The sequence below is a fragment of the Branchiostoma floridae genome, chromosome 19 (assembly GCF_000003815.2).
Source record: "Branchiostoma floridae strain S238N-H82 chromosome 19, Bfl_VNyyK, whole genome shotgun sequence".
NCBI lineage: Eukaryota > Metazoa > Chordata > Leptocardii > Amphioxiformes > Branchiostomatidae > Branchiostoma > Branchiostoma floridae.
Genome location: NC_049997.1, coordinates 6,980,546 through 6,998,873, shown reverse-complemented (window position 1 = coordinate 6,998,873; position 18,328 = coordinate 6,980,546). Strand labels below are relative to the sequence as shown.

General features: G+C 42.8%; 3 protein-coding genes across 3 annotated transcripts in view; all 3 read right to left on the bottom strand.

Moving 5' to 3' along the window:
• LOC118406932 overlaps positions 1–551 on the bottom strand; it is a 1,385-nt gene extending 834 nt beyond the window's left edge. Inside the window, exon 1 of the mRNA XM_035807336.1 lies at positions 303–551. Coding sequence (XP_035663229.1) covers positions 303–458 — 156 coding nt within the window. The 5' untranslated portion in view covers positions 459–551. The remainder of the gene's footprint in view (positions 1–302) is intronic.
• Positions 552–1,250: 699 nt separating this feature from the next.
• LOC118407151 lies at positions 1,251–7,198 on the bottom strand. The gene is made up of 3 exons (XM_035807570.1): positions 6,982–7,198; positions 3,180–3,342; positions 1,251–1,435 (listed from the first exon to the last, which is right to left on the bottom strand). The coding sequence occupies exons 2-3, from the start codon at positions 3,340–3,342 to the stop codon at positions 1,251–1,253; spliced, it is 348 nt and encodes a 115-aa protein (XP_035663463.1). The 5' UTR covers positions 6,982–7,198.
• A 7,865-nt stretch (positions 7,199–15,063) lies between these two features.
• The window catches only part of LOC118407150 (collagen alpha-1(II) chain-like), a 15,816-nt gene continuing 12,551 nt past the window's right edge, over positions 15,064–18,328 (bottom strand). Inside the window, exons 4-8 of the mRNA XM_035807569.1 lie at positions 17,624–17,804; positions 16,026–16,158; positions 15,693–15,812; positions 15,251–15,342; positions 15,064–15,077 (exon numbers count right to left, since the gene is read on the bottom strand). Coding sequence (XP_035663462.1) covers positions 15,271–15,342; positions 15,693–15,812; positions 16,026–16,158; positions 17,624–17,804 — 506 coding nt within the window. The 3' untranslated portion in view covers positions 15,064–15,077; positions 15,251–15,270. The remainder of the gene's footprint in view (positions 15,078–15,250; positions 15,343–15,692; positions 15,813–16,025; positions 16,159–17,623; positions 17,805–18,328) is intronic.

Here is an 18,328-nt window from a genome sequence, read left to right as displayed (position 1 = left end):
TGTATGTGTGTGTGTTTGGTGTATGTGTGTGTGTGTTTGGTGTGTGTGTGTGTGAGTGTGTGTGTGTATGTATATATGTGTGTGTGTATGTGTGAGTGTGTGTGTGTGTGCGTGCGTGCGTGTGTGTGTGTGTGTGTGTGTGTGTGTGTATGTATGTATGTATGTGTGTGTGTGTGTGTGTGTGTGTGTGTGTGTGTGTGTGTGTGTTTGTTTGCCCTGCACATAGTTATAACAGTATATGGTAGTACGGCCTGTATCAAACATGGAAGGAGTCAATACGTTAGACGCCATGAAGCAGGTACCTCTATAGCATTCCTGTAGAGCTTCTGGACCCCTGATGTACGATGGTAGGTAGCCGTGACGAACTGCCACTCATTCTGGGTTATCCCAGGCCGATGTAGCCAATGTTCGCCTTGGGTATTTCGGTTGGTCCAACTTAATAGAAAAAGAACCAGCATACTCCATTCACTTAATAGGTCACGATAATCATGTCAATAGTGAGCTCAAGTCTAGCAGTCAAAATCAAGATTGAACTAGAGTTCCACGAACACATACCTTTGCCAAATAAACCAGGTTTGTTATGTAGAATGATGTCTGTAGACAAAAAAGGTGCTACTCCTTACATTTTATTTATGTATTTTTTATAGAATCACACAGATTCTTATCAACTAGAGTTCGACGACCTCATACCTCCATGAAATATTAAGAGCTTTTGTAAATGTTATGCAAATGACATGCTAGGGGCCCCAAATCTTGTTATTATGAACATCCTGGCCTAAGCTACCTACATGCCTAAAATGATAAAAATTCGACATTCATTTCTGCAGTTATCCTCATAGGAATGTCTTGACAAAAGCGCCCTTGCAGATCTAAAATTACATGTTTGCCATAGCGCTAAAATCTACCACCCAAATGTCAAGACCAAACTGCTGTGATAGAATATTGTAATCAATTATGGAAATTAGCTGTTAATTTGCATAATCAGTATCTCATTATGTTAGTCTTCACTTAGGCTATTTATATACCAAAATCATGCACATCCATCAACACGTTCATATTTTGCCATTAATTATGCAAATGAGATCACCATTTGCATAATTGATATGTCTTGACATTTCTCTCTCTCTCTCAGCTACATATGTGACAAGTTTGAAAGTACTATCATGGACTGCAGTAGATTTATAAACTTTCCTCATTAATTATGCAAATAAGCTAAAGATGGTCATAACTCATATTCCTAGAACTTTTACCTACCGTATGAATAGGTCGCTTCCAGTAGGATGGATCCAGAAGTGAACCCCGTGGCCAGCACTGCCCGCCGGTTGGTAGTTGAAGATCGGCCCGGGTCCCGTCCCCTGTGGGTAGATCCAGGCCTGTAGGGTGATGTAACTCCTGGCGTCCAGCGCTCCGTTGTTGGGGAACTCCACACGAGAACCTGGGTTCAAAAACAGATCTTTCAATAGAAATGTCGGTATATAACCTCCGTCAGGCTTCACATGTCGCTGAAAACAGTAGAAATTGACAATGGCCAAATAGACAAAAGACATGTCAGAGGAGATAGCTGGCCAAACACTACATTTTGCGACAACTGTACTTCTGGGCTGGCAAACTTCTCTGACATTTTTGCTATCATGCTATGACCAATCGCTGTAATGGTACCAGCGGCTTGTGTCAAACGTAAGAGAGGCGAGTAGAAACAGTCTCCCGGGATTCGAACTCGGGCAGCCAGATCAGAAACCCAGCTCCGCTAACCGTGACGCCAAAAGCTCAGAGCCTTTGGCATGCTCAGTTTGGCGGAGCCTGGAAGATGCCAGTCGTTATATACGAATTAGGGCTGGGTTAAAAAACAAAACCGGTTTTTCTTATTGGACCGGTCCGGAAAAACCGGACCTGAAAACATTCGGTGTACCGGATGTTGGACCTATTGGAAAAATGAACAGATTGTACGAGGGTGAGTCAGAAAGTAATGCAAGTGGTTTCATAACAGACTCGTTTTATTATCAATTGAGTTGAAATTTCGCACAAAAGTAGCGATATATATCCTCTTGAGATTGAATGTTTTAAATCTGGTCTTTATTATTTTATGAGCAACTGAGTTGATTTCAAGATGAACACACCCTTAGTACCTTGTCAGACTAGCGATTCCTCTAAATCTGACCCACTAAAAATCACTGTAGGAAGTTGAAATTACCCATGTATGATACCAAATGTCTCTATAAATTGCGTGCCAATTTTCATCTCTAAACTCGTAATAGTTCTTTATTTACAGCTGCTAGGATGCAGTAAGTTGTGTTATAGAGCTGTTGGATTTATACGCGTATTCGTGAGTTAATGGTTAAAAGACTACTTTTCCATTAATCAAAAGAAACGAAACTTTACACAGTTATTAACTGTTTAAAGGCCAAAAAGTGTGCTAAGTTTCATTTCTCTTTGTTAATGGAAAAGAAGGCTACGGAAAGTTTTAATAATAACACCGCAGATCTCATGACCCTGAAGACCGCGTATACCTCACTCTACACCAGCAACGAAAAAAGAAAAACTGCTCGGATTTCAGAGTTAAAATTAAGCGTGTGGCTTATAGAGAAATGCAGCTTATTACATGTGCAGGCTTAGTCTCCTACAATAGCAAACATTGGTTTAGGGATATTCTTAATTGTACGTTAATTGGACCTCTCTTTTCTTCTGACGGGATACCAAGGGTGTGGTCACCTTGAAAGCAGCTCAGTCACTCATAAAATAATGAGCAACAAATTTTGATATTTCAATCTCAAGAGAAGATATGTCTTAACCTTTTTGCCAAATTTCAACTCATTCGATCAAAGAACGACTCTGTTATGAAACCACTTGCATTACTTTCTGACTCACCCTCGTATCATCAGGCATTCACACGTTTTCCGGTCGAGGAAAATAACAAGAGCGAAGAAGAGTAGAGTCTGTTGTCATTTCTACCTAGTTTTACAATCAATCGTACAGACACAGTTAGCCTTGTAGGATTTTAAAACGCCAGGGGAAGTCGGATACTTTCTTTGTAACGAAATGAACCATTGTTTTGAGCATCGTCCATTCACAAGGTTTCACACACTGAATCAGGTTCAGGTCCGCACCTGGACCTGACCCTCTGGACCTGAACCGGACCTGGACCTGAATTTTCTGTACCGGTACCCAGCCCTAGTCCTCACCTTGGTTCCCGTGGAAGTACATGGCGCCCCCCGTCTCGCCCCCCGGCCCCTCCGCCACGTCCGTGCTGAACGTCACTCCGTCATTACCATAGCCGCTGACGTCACGGGCGCCATGTTCTTCATTCAGCGGCCAGTAGCCGACCAATCCAGGCGAAGGATTCATCTGTAACATAAGCTCAGCCCGGTCAAAAACCGTGCTAACTACTTGTACGAATGTAACAACAGTATGTTATTCACCAGTTTATTGTTCTTTAACTCGGGAATTATATGAGATAAACCTCTCTATCTCATTTTAACCAGTAGATCAATCTCTCACTAGTGAATTAAACGTGATAGAATCCTCTATCTCGTTTATTTCACTTGAAGACAGATTTTTATTTTGTCAGTAGTATACCAATATCTTTGAGTGAATCAATGAGATAGAAACCATCTTTCTCATTTTTCAACTTGAAGACAGATGTTAAAGTCTTTTGATAGTGAATTGGTAACCCCTATCTCATAAACAATTTAACGTTAAACCCTTCTCTCCAGAAGGAGGATACCTCACACATCATACAAAACCACTAAGCAGGTAACTTTTGGGCAGTACTTGTGATTTAAAGAAGCGCGACAAAGTTATCATTCTTTACATTAAAAGTATGAGTACCCCCATCACATTATATACGATCTTCGGACGTACTTCGCGATCACAGGAAGGTCGGTTGATTTTAAGATCTTAAGATGGTATTTTTCGCCCCAAAACTGTCCCCGTCGCATATAAACGAGGCTCGTGCGATCGTTGGTGAATAAATCTATGATAATGAACCTCCCATGACCTCTTGCCCGCGGACAAGGTAACACAAAACGTTCCTCACAGAAAGGCAAGATATCAATAAATGTTGTTTCTTTTGTTGTTGTAATCTTTTTAACCAATTGATGGAATGCGCGGGCATACTAGAAATGACGAAAGAAAAGAAATTGTGTCACAAAGGAAGCCTGCATACTGCCACAGGGGCCACAATGTCAGAATTACCCTCACATTCCAAGACATTCAATATTTGTAAACAGACGGACGTCGGGCGAACGTCGTCCGAACGTCGCCCGACTGACGGGCGTTCGCCATACAATTTGCGCTCGATGATTGATAACTAGGTCTGTGCTGGTTTGACGCATGACTATAAGTCGAATGTCGACCGATACCCTTGCGAGGTACGCACGATTTGCACGCACGATCTGTGACTCGGTAACGAGCTCTGCGATCTCAGAGATCTCATGCGACTTGTCGCTTATGTTAAAAACATGTTTCGCTGCACCGCGACCGTCGTACGACCCCTGAAAATCGCCGGCGATTCCTAAAAATCGCAAGATGACTGTGAGAACACCGGACGGCTTACTCACGAAAATGTCATCCAGAGCTCGTAGACTAGTCTTCCGATCGATTTTCGCCTAATGCGAAGGAGGTAAATTGAACAGGTCTAACATGTGCGTTCACCTATGGAGGCACAACTGACCTATGAACTTATACAACTAACACCGTAAGCCACATAAAACATCACACTGATGGCGGCTGACTAGACTCGACTTCACGGTACTTAGGTCAGCGGCAAAATGCAAATTATTAGAGAATCATAAAGCCTACGTCACAATTCAAGTGAACGCCGGCTGAATTTGAAGATCGCTAGAGCTCGCCGAATTTCCACATCGGCAGAGCATCGGCTGTATTTTTCGCTAAGAATCTGCCTTTTCACAAACTGGACGGGGCTCGGGCGACGTCTGTCCAACACTAATGATAATAAATCCCCAATGAGATACCTTGGACATGGACGAAGTGAGAATCGACTAACCCGGTAAAAAGCAAATACTTAGACCAACTTTGGTTTCTAAGTTGTGGGAAATATGAAGGGCACGAGTGGTGTGGGTGGGAACACTAAAAATAATAACATTAAAAGGATATGGCTATAGCTCAATCCAAATCTCATTAAAAGTTAAAAAATCGTCGCCGAGGCTTCGCTGAATTAAAACGCAGCTTTCAGGGACCGGCGAACGTCGACCGCGCTGCTAAAAACCTTCCCAGGCCCACAAAATCGCCAGGACGTCGGTCGCTCTTCGGCCGAAAATGCCCATTTTGAGCTCACCAACACGTCGGACAAGCTAAATTATTAATTTGTGACTGGTGGTCGCCCCATTATGTTGAAGGAGCAGTCAATAGCAGAGTGCACACTGACCACCCCTCCCTGTACTGTACCTAGTGCAGCCAAGAAATTACAGATTATGTGTGTGGTGTAATGTTGAAAACCCACACTACTAGACTCTAGACCTATGCCTGTTGTGGTCAGGACATTAAATTTGCGATGTGCAGCTGGGTGAATAAATACCGCTTGTGGCGCTAAGCATTGTGGCGCGAGGTCCGCCTACTGTACGTGACTTCGCCGGCCCCGCCCCCTGCGTTACGCAGACTAGATGTATAGACGAGATGGCCGACGATTCGACTCGGATGGACGATTCGACCAGGCCCGTAACCCGTGTCTTGTGCAGTCTTGACATTACTGGTCAGATATGGGGTTATGGGGTATGCCTATAAGGTCCCACAGGTTCCTGGCGCGGTGAGGAAAATGGTAGATATGTGGGTGTGGCAGCCCTGGTCGACCCGGTCTGTTGGTCCCCCCCCCCCCCACACACAAAAAAAACTATACCGGTACAAGTGCTATATTTATTGTATGGTTGGCGAATTTAACCAACTTGTGCCTGGTGCGGGCGAGATCCTCGTGTAGGATGTGCGGAATGAGCGAGAATGACGACTGGCTCGGCACAGACCGTTGCTGGTGCGGTTAGGAAATGGTTGCATTTTACGGCAAATTTCGCTGTTGCGTTTTAGGACTAGTGGGTGACGGCGGCCAACACGCCCAGGTCTGCTGTCAGTACGTGCGGTGGGGAATGCAGGACATAAAGTTATCAGCTACTCAGCCTAGTGTTGTTGGTTCGCGCCTCCGCCGAAAAATCAAGAAAGCCGGGCGCGGGTTGGATATACAGTATAGTATATCAGGAATGGGTGGATTCGATTGGCCCGATCTGTGCCTGGCGCATGGCGTGGATAAGAAATATCCTCTTCAAGATCCGTCAAGGAGAAAGTTTGCCAGGCGGTTACCACAGGGTAATACATTTGCCCGCGCGATGATACCCTTTCCACGGACTGACTCTCCTGGCCAATCATTTCCCATATTTTACCACATGTCACTACTCTAACCCCCGTCAGAAAGTCTAGGGGAGGCTGGGTAAAAATTGGCCGGAGTGTCTGTGATATGCGACATGCGCGTGGCTACCCACCCGATCCCACACGTGTCTTGTGTTGCCAAGAAAAAGTAGGTACGGTAGGTAGGTATGGGGTTGTTTTGTGAACTGGCCTGGTCCGGCAAAACCGTAGTTTGGTAATAAAAAGTTGAGTAGGTGTTTTGGTCGACGAGATCTACCTCGACTACTGTTGGCACTGTCGTGGCCCAGACGAGACAAAAGACATGGATTTTGTGACATAAATATCAGTGACAAATAGACTGCCTAATCTCTAGCTTAGAACACGTGCGATCACTGTGCATGTGACGGTAACTACGTCAGGCTTTGTTATAGGTGGCGTAATATTAACATTACCCGAATGTAAATCATATTTGTGGTCGGGATATTGGTAGTTTGTTTTGTGATCTTACGGTATGTAGCTGCTATTTTACACTTCGGAAGACAGGCCGAAAGCAGCACAGGAAAACAGTAGTAAGATTACCGTAATGGTGGCTTGTATGATAGCAAGTCTATAATGTGAAAAAAATGTTCTCACCTTGTCCTACAGGGAAGACGTTTCGACTCTCACGGTTGTCTTGATTCCTCGGGGCGCCGGACGATCGGATGGGCTCGACGGACTAACAGGTGTTCCTTCCTCACCAGAACTGCCTGTGCGCGGCCGGTAGCGTCCCCTTTTATAACAGATCAGAAGAATTACGATCAAAAACTGCACCCCTGATGACGTAGCTCTCTCTAGTTGGCTGCGGCAAAAACTTTCTTTATCATGTAAATTTATCAAGGTGCGCCGTCGGTGCATCCACCAGAGTAGTTACCGGACGTATGTAGTACGTCAGAGACGTTCAAAAGTAATGACCTGTATACCATCGAATGTAATTAGGTATGACGCTAGCCGGAGAAATTGCATTATCCTTCGTGAAGAAGGTTTTCTCGATGACCCTGTCTTTAACATAAGAAAGTCGCAGCAGATATAGAAAGAAACTCTTATTTGATAGGAGACCTTTTGTGTGAATAAGGATGTTATTACTAGGAGGTTAAGGTGGGGTTACACATGCGTATACATTCAAGTCCGTTTGATGTGCGTATGAAGCTCTTAGTCTCTACCAGGCTCCACGTGTCGCGGGAAAAATGTACAAATTGGACAAATATAGATACATAACATGCCAGATGAGTAAGATGACCGAGAAGTATGGTTAGCGACCCAGCTAACTCGTCCGACATGTTACCTGTTTACGTTTGTCCAATTTCTATTATTTTTACAACGACCTGTGGGGCCTGGTAGAGGTAAATACTCCCATGCTCGCCTCATACGGACTTAAATATATACGCAGGTGTAAACCCACCTCTATATCGTATGCGTTGCATTGCGTTTGTGCAGCTGTGAATCAACATTAGTAATTACGAAAAAGTCGTCTTTGTTCTGGGCGACAAACTAGTACTGCGTGACCGGCCCATGGGTGTGGACGGACAGACAACTTATCTTGTTGCAATCATGGAGCCAGAAGTAATTAAGTGTAAAGGTTTGTCATTGTTATTGGATATATATAGAATAAGGAGTGGACGAGCCATTAATCTTGTCACTTAGCTGATGTCCTCACTGGTGCACGTAGAGGTTCATCTTCAAGCAGATGTTGGGAGGCAAAGTCCTTACATTTTCCTAGCTGTCCGTTTCTGTTACAACCTGCCTCGCTTCCATTGATGTAAGAACAGATTCTCTACCAAAACTGATTTACAAAATAATTATTTCTTTGTAGATACGTACCACAATGTCTACGCAGAGTCTGTCTTTTCCTTGTATGTCAACATCTCACTTTTTTATAACCCCCCAAAATATTACCACTTTCTTGTAACCCTTCTTAAAAACCAACGAAGTGGTAAGGTGTCCGGGTAAACTTACAAACCCATTGTAGATCTGATGTAGAGATAAATGTTCGGGGCTAAACAATTACATGTCCAGTCAGGAACCGTCACAATTTTGCCCACGAAGATCTGCTTATAGAGATTGCCACAATAGGTGTCCTATGGAAGCACAGGACTGCAGATAACATTTCTAGTTAGTCGTTGTTCTAACAGCGGATGTGCGTGATGGGAGAATGCCGTGAAAGGTTTCCCATGAAGGCAACGGGCTGAAGATAACATTTCTAGTTAGTCGTTGTTCTAACAGCGGATGTGCGCGACGGCCTGCGGCGTGGATTGATGCAGTTGTCACAGTTGTCTTTAGACACCTGGTGTTGTTGGACCTTATTCGTTCTAAATAATTTACCTTGGCACTTTGACCAAGAAGAACTACAGTGGATAGATTCACATAAAAATCCTGATAACATGTACCTAAATTCGGTCTGTAATGTTTGAGTTTATCACAAAAAAAATATCGTGTCGTGGACAAACTTCGCGGATTTTGAACAGGAGTACTTTTTCGAACTATGGCGTACGTAATTCACTAAACGGGCTCCAATACGACTTTACTTGGAACTAGTAACTAGTTGTAGTTCGCTCACGTCTTTTCGCTAGCCTAACAGTATCTGATACGTCCGTTTGGCAAAATTGTCAGGAATTCTACAGGAATTTTTCCGCGCCTATGTAGTTGCATCATCTCTTTGGAGTAGAATAATTTGGGTTGACAGGTTGTCATGGTATTTGGAATGCAGATAGTTTTTCTCATGGGCTGTGAACGAGCGAGATAGCTTTGGAGATGCCTTATATAATCAAATTTTATCATACAAATCAGGGGTTATCTGTATCTGTATCTATATAGCCGGTATAACCGCCGTTCGGCGTAACACACCAGCTTCGAAGGCACGCGGCGCGGCAGCAGCTGGTTATATTACACCGAACGACCCGTCACACCTGACTTTTGCACATCTATCTGCAAGCGTTCTTTAAAACCCCCCGGCCCCTCCGCCAAGCCCGTGCTGAACGTCACTCCGTCATTACCATAGCCGCTGACGTCACGGGCGCCATGTTCTTCATTCAGCGGCCAGTAGCCGACCAGACAAAAGGTCAATAACCGTGCTAACTACTTGTACGAATGTAACAATAGTATGTTATTCACCAGTTTATTGTTCTTTAACTCGGGAATTATATGAGATAAACCTCTCTATCTCATTTTTACCATTAGATCAATCTCTCACTAGTGAATTAAACGAGATAGAATCCTCGGAAGAGACAGATTCTCATTTTGTCACTAGTATATCTCTTACAAGTGAATCAATGAGAACACAATCTTTCTCATTTTTCAACTTGAAGACAGATGTTAAAGTCTTTTGATAGTGAACCCCACTATTTCATTTCTCACTAGAAGACAGTTCTAAAAGTCTGTAGAAGACACTATGAGTAACCTTTCTTAATTTCTGTGCCTGGCGCAGGCTCAGGTAAGTTTATGTGGTTCATCAGTAGATCAAATACCCTGACTGTAATTAGTGATCTGGTCACGTCCATAAAAAACTTACCTCTCCGGTTACCCCACCTAACTTGACACGTATATGATTTTCCATCTACATAAACCCACCGAAATTCTAGTAACATTCCAGCATAACGCTTTGTAGTTGAAAACTGGTTAAAGTATTTAGTTAACGAAAATGTCTATCCCAAAGCGTAGAAAACTGTTTTTCTTTTCAAACGGAGTTGGCAGCCTTGCCAACACATGCTTGCAAGTATAAAAAAATATGTAATGCTTTCTAGCCTGGAAAATCTCACTAAGATCTAGGATCTATACAATGGATATACCTAATGTATCCCCATCTGTGAGGCACAAATCGGACAGCCCTGTCAGAGATTTATGAGTGCTGAGCCACCGCGGAATCACTTCTGCATGACATGAGGCCAACCTCGTCTGTTCCCACACGCCTACTGTGAGTCATACCATTGGAATGTCACAGTTACACCTTTGGGAGTGGCGACAATTACACTTCAAAACTCGCTTATGAGTTCCAGTATTTTTTTCTTCATTCCAGTTGAAATTTAATGGCGACGTACTTCAGCCTGAACTAACGACGTACTTTTTCGGACTGCGACATAGTTCAAACTGGCTTTACTCGGCTTTACTTTGTGGTTCGCTCTAGCCTGGGTACCATACCATCGAGGCGCTCGAGTTGCTCCTCGGCGGTGGGGGCGGGGTGGCCGCCCGTGCAGTTAATTAGTACAGGCCGGGGGGAGTTCTTACGGGGTTAGGTTAACTCCAAAGGCCAGCTACAAGCTTTAGCGGCGAAATCTCAAAGTGCAGCTAATCAGACAGGCTGACAGTTGCGGGTCGGTGCCTAAGCACTCGGCCGGGTAAAGCACCCCAAAGCCGACAGCGAGGGAATGGTACCCAGGCTAGTTCGCTCACGTCTTTTCGTACAAACTACGACATAGCTGTACTACAATGTGCCGATGACTTACCCACACCAGTTTATACCTCACTTTCACACGTACACGTATTTTTGCCCCAAACACTATGTACACCGAGAACAAGATTTTAGTACCATTGATGTTACAACAACCGTCCTTTTGAAAACCAGAAGATTTAACTGAGGGCAAGCTTCTGACAGTTAAAACTGTTTTGATCGTTTTCAGGATACATCAGTACATCATTCTAAAATGATAACTACGTAGTCTTTGTATTAAACACGAACTCCGCTGTCCAGGGCTGTGACTGGCCCTCCCCGAAAGGACGGTTCTGCACGGCCCGCCCAACACTACCGCCACGGTATAAAAGCGCGATGTGACCAGCCTCCGTGTAAAAACTGGCTACGTCACTTTTGAAACCCTGTTCACGGCGACAGAGAACGGCTTCATTCCTTCACATAAAATAAGTAGTAAATACAGCCCCACCTGTGAGACAAATTTGGTGACAACGTCTATGGTTTTCTATTCTGGTCAAAACTCAACTACGCCGTACTTCGTCCTACTATGCCGTACTTTGCCGAACTACGCCGTAGTTCACAGAACTGGATCCGATACAGCTTAACTTCCTGAAGTACGCCGTAGCTGCCGCCAGTGAAGTACGACCTGACTCAACTACAATCTGGCCAGTCAATATGGTCCTACCTGTGACACAAAATTGTTGACAGCGTCAGAGATCTTCAAACTTGCAGCGCTGACCTGTGAATGCTGTCTAACTGGTGGTCTGTAGATGCTATCCAACCTTTCACCTGTCCTTCACTAACTGACTTGAGGCAAAATCACCAAGGACAGTGAGATACTCATTGTGTAAGTCAGGATCTAACTTGAATAATGCATCTTTTTCCATGAACTCTCATACATGTGGCATTTGTAGCTGAGAAGGGAGGTATATCGTTGGGTAATTTATTTGTATACACACATGACTGATTTGCACAATTGACGAGGAATTTTATGATTCTATACTGATAACATCGACTATCATAATTCCACCAGCACTGACCTGTAAATGCTTTCTAACTGGTATTCTGTAGATGCTATCTAATCTTTCACCTGTCCTTCACTGACTTGAGACAAAATCACCAAGGACAGTTGTGCAAATCAGTCATGTGTGTATACAAATAAATTACCCAACGATATACGATCCCTTCTCAGCTACAAATGCCATATGTATGAGAGTTCATGGAAAACGATGCATTATGCAAGTTAGATCCTGACTTACACAATGAGTATCTTCGTTTCCCACTGACCTTGGACACTTAGCCTCGAGTCAGCTAGTGAAGGACAGGTGAAAGGTTAGATAGCATCTACAGAACACCGGTTAGGCTTAGGTCACATTTAAAAGAAGGGTCCCGGCCGGGCAGCTATCGGGAGCGAAAAACAATGATATAAAAGACTTCAAAATACACAAAATGTCAAAATAAGATTCAAAGGCATAATTCGTGTATTTTTCTTGGTATACAATTTGATTTTTCGTTTCTTAAAACATCCCGGCCGGGCCCCGGCTTGGAAATGTGACCCAGGCCTTAGACAGTATTTACAGGTCAGCGCTGGTGGAATTATGATAGTCGATGTTAACAATTTTGTGTCACAGGTAGGACCATATTGACTGGCCAGATTGTAGTTGAGTCAGGTCGTACTTCACTGGCGGCAGCTACGGCGTACTTCAGGAAGTTAAGCTGTATCGGATCCAGTTCTGTGAACTACGGCGTCAAGTTCGGCAAAGTACGGCGTAGTTGGCCGAAGTACGGCGTAGTTGAGTTTTGACCGGAATAGAAAACCATAAACGTCAGAGAGCTTCAAGCCTGCAGTGCTGATCCGTCAGCGTCACAACAGCGTCTGTAAATGCTGTCTAACCAGTTAACCTGTTCATCACTTCATTACTTGAGGCAAAGTGTCAAAGTTGAACCAGTGACGTCGGAAGCGTGAAAGTTCACCACATATCGGAGGAGTCGATGAACAGTTTTTTCTTTGATTAAAATGCCGTCTTTCACTTTTTACTGAAATATCGGACAATATAGACGTTGGAACATTCTGGCCAACCTTCAAGAATACTAAAAATACTGTAGAGAACCCTCTATCTTCATACAACTACACACAACAATGAAAGATTAGTCTGTTTATGTCAGAATGTTGATTTTGAATGCGATTTTGATGTGTTAATGTTAACGTGGATTTTATGAGTGTCTTGTCGGAAATTTAGGGACGACAGCCACAACAATTAATGATTAGTCTTTTTAACGGTGATGGCGGGATGGTGTTCTGGTCTGGTCAGAATGGTCTCACGAACCATAGAACAGACAGTAATTTCCACACACTATTAAATAGCTTTTAACGATGTTTCAAATGAGCTTCCTAGATCTTCCAATAAATAATGAATGTATGACAATGTAGAGATAACAAAAGTTAAAGTGTAGTATTACATTGTATTACAACAATTTGGCTACTACACACACAAAAACACACACACACACACACACACACACAACTAAACAATTACATACAACCAACAATCTAAGTGATGACAAAACAAACACAAAGTTACACACAAACTGTCCACTCCCATTTTTGTTTAATCACCAAGCAGAAAATGGTCAGTAATAGGTAAGCTGCACAAAAAAGGTTGAAGCCTGAAAAAAACTGATTATTTTCAAGAAATAGCGAATGCTAACAGTAGTAATTTTGTTATCATTAAGAAGTTACAACGCACCTCATTGTATTATTGTCTACGGCTGTACATGTAGTGCTCCATACTGTATATATAAGTTTTATACTGCCCTTAATCCAATGTATACTATAGATATAATATGTATTGCCGTTCGTTTGTGATAAACTGCAAACATATTCTAAGTATTACCTATGTACGTATCAGATCAGTCTTTGTTTTAAGGCGTAGTTACCTTTGCCAGAATGGTTTGCCAGAATGGCTAAGGTTATGTTTTGGGCTTGTGAGTCTGTGTGTGTGTGTGTCTGTGTGTGTGTCTGTCTGTTAACAGCATAACTCAAGAAGTCTTGGATGGATCCCAATAATATTTGGTAGGTGGGTAGGGGTCGGGAAAACGAAGGTCAAGTTCGATAATGGGCTCCCTAGCGGCTTGCTAAGGTACTGCAGCAGAACCTTAATTTTTGATATCTCGTGTTCTGGACATGCTGTGATCATGATTTTTGAGTGGTAGATAGCCATCGAGGCAGAGAGTAAGTGCTGTGAGTTTGGGCCCCCTAGCGGCTTTTTTGGAACTGCAGGCGCCGGTTTCCTTTCAAACTTTGGACGAGAATAACTCTACAACGTGTTGACGGATCGTCATGATTTTTGGTATGTAGATAGAATGAGTGATGACTTACATAATGGTATACTAATTATGCAAATCAACAGCTAATTTGCATAATTAATGAGGAAAATTTATAAATCCACTACATTCCATGATAGGACTTTCAAACTTGTCACATATGTAGCTAAGAAAGAGAGAAACGTAAATACATATTTATCATGCAAATGACGATCTCATTTGCATAATTAATGAGAAAATATGAACGTGTTGATGGATCGTCATGATTTTTGGCATGCAAATAGCCTAAGTGAAGACTTATATAATGTAATACTCATTATGCAAATTAACAGCTAATTTGCATAATTGATTAGGAAAAGTTCACAAATCCACTGCATTCATTATAGTACTTTCAAAGTTGTCACAGGTAACTGAGAAAGAGGGAAGAGAGTAAGAGGTGAATTTAAAGGCTTTGAAAGAGAATAAGTCAAGAATGGATCAAAGGATCACCATGATTTTTGGTATGCTGATAGCTTACGTAATGTTTGATACAATTTGATATCAATTGATTGTAACTTGGGATCTAATTTGCATAATCAATGCCGAAATTTTATAAAACAACTCCAAGCATATAATTATAAAGATAATGAAATGAGTAACGCATTTGTCTACGCATCATTCTTCATAACAAACCTGGTTTATTTGGCAAAGGTATGTTTTAGTAATATTAAGGATAGTATCTGTTGGTATTAGTCGGTTAGTCAATACTCCTTTTTCCCCAGTTAAATATTTTCCCAGCTAGCTTGTTGTACATTGCTACTTTTTCGAATTTGTCCACTAGGAATTCTCTATCTAGGTATGTGGTTCAAGTTTATACAGTACATTGCTCAAAACGCCCTTAACCCGCTACATTAACACCATGATAAAGATGCGACTACAGATACTGTATGATGAATCAGGCATGCCGGGCTTCACTTCCGATTGTCGGCTGAAACACACAAGATTCTTTGTTAATCCTAAGACGTTTTATCACCTTGAGAAAACCTCCATGGCTAATCTTAACTTGAAAGTTCACCTGTGTTGGTAGAAGTCATTCCGAATCCCAGTAAAACTTTTATTGCCAGAACAAAAAATAACTTATCAATATCTGAAAAGTCTTACCGGAAGCTGTTGATGCGGCTTTACTTGCGGGCGTACCTGGTGCGGTCCATGGCCTCCTGGATCTGAGCCTGCGTCAGGGCGATGTTGTAAACCTGAAGGACAGCGGAGGGTTTTAGTTAATATTTCCTCTGTCTATAACGTTGGAAAGAGATGGGCAAAGATCTCTGCTGATGGATGTCGTGGAGCCTCTACGACCACTGTGGTTATGGGCCGTGAGTGAGTGATCATGGAGTGATTATAGCGTTGAAAGAGCCAGATGTGCTGGGTTCAAATCCTGTCGTGTTAACGATCTTGTGCGCTTGTTTTGTGCTCCAACTTTTCCTGTTACTAGTTATTAATTTCTTTCAAAAGCCGTCCTTTTCAATGGGGAAATGCTTCCATATGTCGACGTTTGCTCCTGAACAATGACAACCCACAAACATAGTATGAAAGAGAAGTGTACCTGCATGTGGGCGATGCGTCCTTTGTAGGCCCGGGTGTCTCCGGTAAATGGCGGACGGGCCCCCATGGCTACAGGAAACTGGGTACCCAGATCTACGTCCCCCAAATCATCAGATCCGATCTGTATAGATAAAGTATGTAACGTTAAAGGTTTTGTTGTGGCATACTAGTACTTCGTATGGCGAGAATTAACTTGATACCCGTTATATGGTAAAAGCATATTTGACACAAAAAAAGAGTTGTTTTGGGTTCATTGTCTACGTGCGTGTGTGCGTTTTTAAAAAGACTCAATAGCGGTAAGTAAACAACACGCTAGATGTCGCTAAACAAGTACCTCTACAGCATTCCTGTAGAGTTTCTGGACCCCTGATGTACGATGGTAGGTAGCCGTGACGAACTGCCACTCATTCTGGGTTATCCCTGACTGCTGTAGTGGATCTCGGGCTTGGGAATTTCGATTGACAAATCTAAGTAAGAAAAAAACAAACCAACATACTTCCTACATTTCGGAATTTCGGTCACTCAATCTAGGTTTGGGAAGAATCATACGTCATACTCCCGTTGATATTCGGCATAAACACGTCATGATCAAGAGTGTTGATTGAGATTGTGAGCTAATCATAAGTCCAGCAGTCATAACAAGAGTTTGTAGACCTCAGACCTGCATGAAATGTATTGGGTGTTTGTAGAGTTGTTGTGTAATTTGTTTGTTTTTAAGGGTGGTGGAAGTTGATTGTCCTGGATATATATCTTCATCTGGATGTTTAACGCCCAAATGCCCCTGCACAAAAAAGGGGCAACCTGCAGTATCAAGTTCAAACACCAGGAGGCCCAAAATCAAACCTAGCTAGCGAGACACCATCACCAACCCATTTACCAAAAAACATCACAATCGTACATTTCGTTCTGGAGATATAGTGCCAGAAATGCCACTTTGCTCAAGAAAGGCAACCTGCAGTATCAAGTTTATACACAAGGAGGCCCAAAATCAAACCGGACCGTCAAACTACCAACAACAAGGCATGTACCAAATATCAACGCGATCGCATGTTTTGTTCTGGAGATATAGCGCAAATAAGATACAGATAAAACACCCAGGACACAATATCTAATTTGACCATCAGTACAAAAGTGAGCAAATGCAATGATGACACAAGTACACATATCAACTTACACATACCTTTCTCATTACACAACAGTATACCGCTAACAACTTGAACAATAAAAAAGCACATACCACTTTTCTTTACAATAACGCTCCCTACATTTCTTCTTCTGTTTGGATAGTTGCTTCCACATTCGTTTCCCCATGATTATCGTAAGCAGCTAACTTAGAGACCCTCGCAAACTTCAACACATCTCTGGAAGCACCAATAAGAGAACTGACAAAAAAATGTTCAGCACCAGTGCAAATACATTTATGTACAGAGGCGAGGTAACCTGATACATGATAAATGACATACACTAGTGCAACTATAGGTTACAGAAGCACAACACTGGACCCCTTATCTTTGGCTAATTGCAAAAGTCAACTGACCCTAATCTAACCCAGGGTTAAACCAAAAACAGACCTGACAAATTCAAGCAGATGTGAGGAGACACAAAAATCAACATTCTGTACCAGGTTCAAAGTCAATAAGCCCAAAATCAAACCTGACCGTCTGGCCACCATACCCAACCAATCTACCAAATACCATTGCAATAGCACGTTGCATACTGGAGATATAACGGCGGAAATGCACCATAACACACAAAACACGAACCTCAAAACTATACCTGTATGTATAAATACAGCTATCAGTACATTTTGTACTTTGTTAGAAGCAGAATACGTCAGTAATCTAGTCGTGGACCATGATGATGCAGACAAGACAGCAAAGACAAGCCCAGATATGGAATGCGCTCAAAGACATACTCCTAGAAATGCTTTACGTTATATAGAGGTTGTTTCCGCCACCAGTGATCCAGAAGTGAACCCCCCAGCCAGTACTGCCAGCCGGTTGGTAGTTGAAGATCGGTCCTTCTCCCGTCTCCTGTGGGTAGATCCAGGCCTGTAGAGTGATGTAACTCCTGGCGTCCAGCGCTCCGTTGTTGGGGAACTCCACACGAGAACCTACAGTAGGTACAGCATCGTACAGATCTTTCAACAGAATATAGGCTGCCAGGTTCGGCATATCGTTGAAAACAGTAGGACCTGACAATGGCCAAATAGACAGAAAACATGCCAGAAGAGTTAGCCGGCTAAAAACTACAGTTTGTGCCAAATGTACTTCTGGACCGGCAAACTCCTCTGGCTCTGGCATTGCTATCATGCTGTCTATATGGCTAATTTCCACAATGGTATCATCAACATGTGGAGCATTGTAGAGGTTATTCGAATTGCGTAGATAAAGAACTAATCCGGATCCAACCATATAGATCCGAATTCCACCATGATAGAATTCGGATCTACATGGTTGGATCCGAATCTACATGGTTGGATCCGAATCTACATGGTGGGATCCGGATCTACATAGTGGGATCCGGATCTACATAGTGGGATCCGGATCTACATAGTGGGATCCGGATCTACATGGTGGAATTCGGATCTACATTGTGGGATCCGGATCTACATAGTGGGATCCGGATCTACATAGT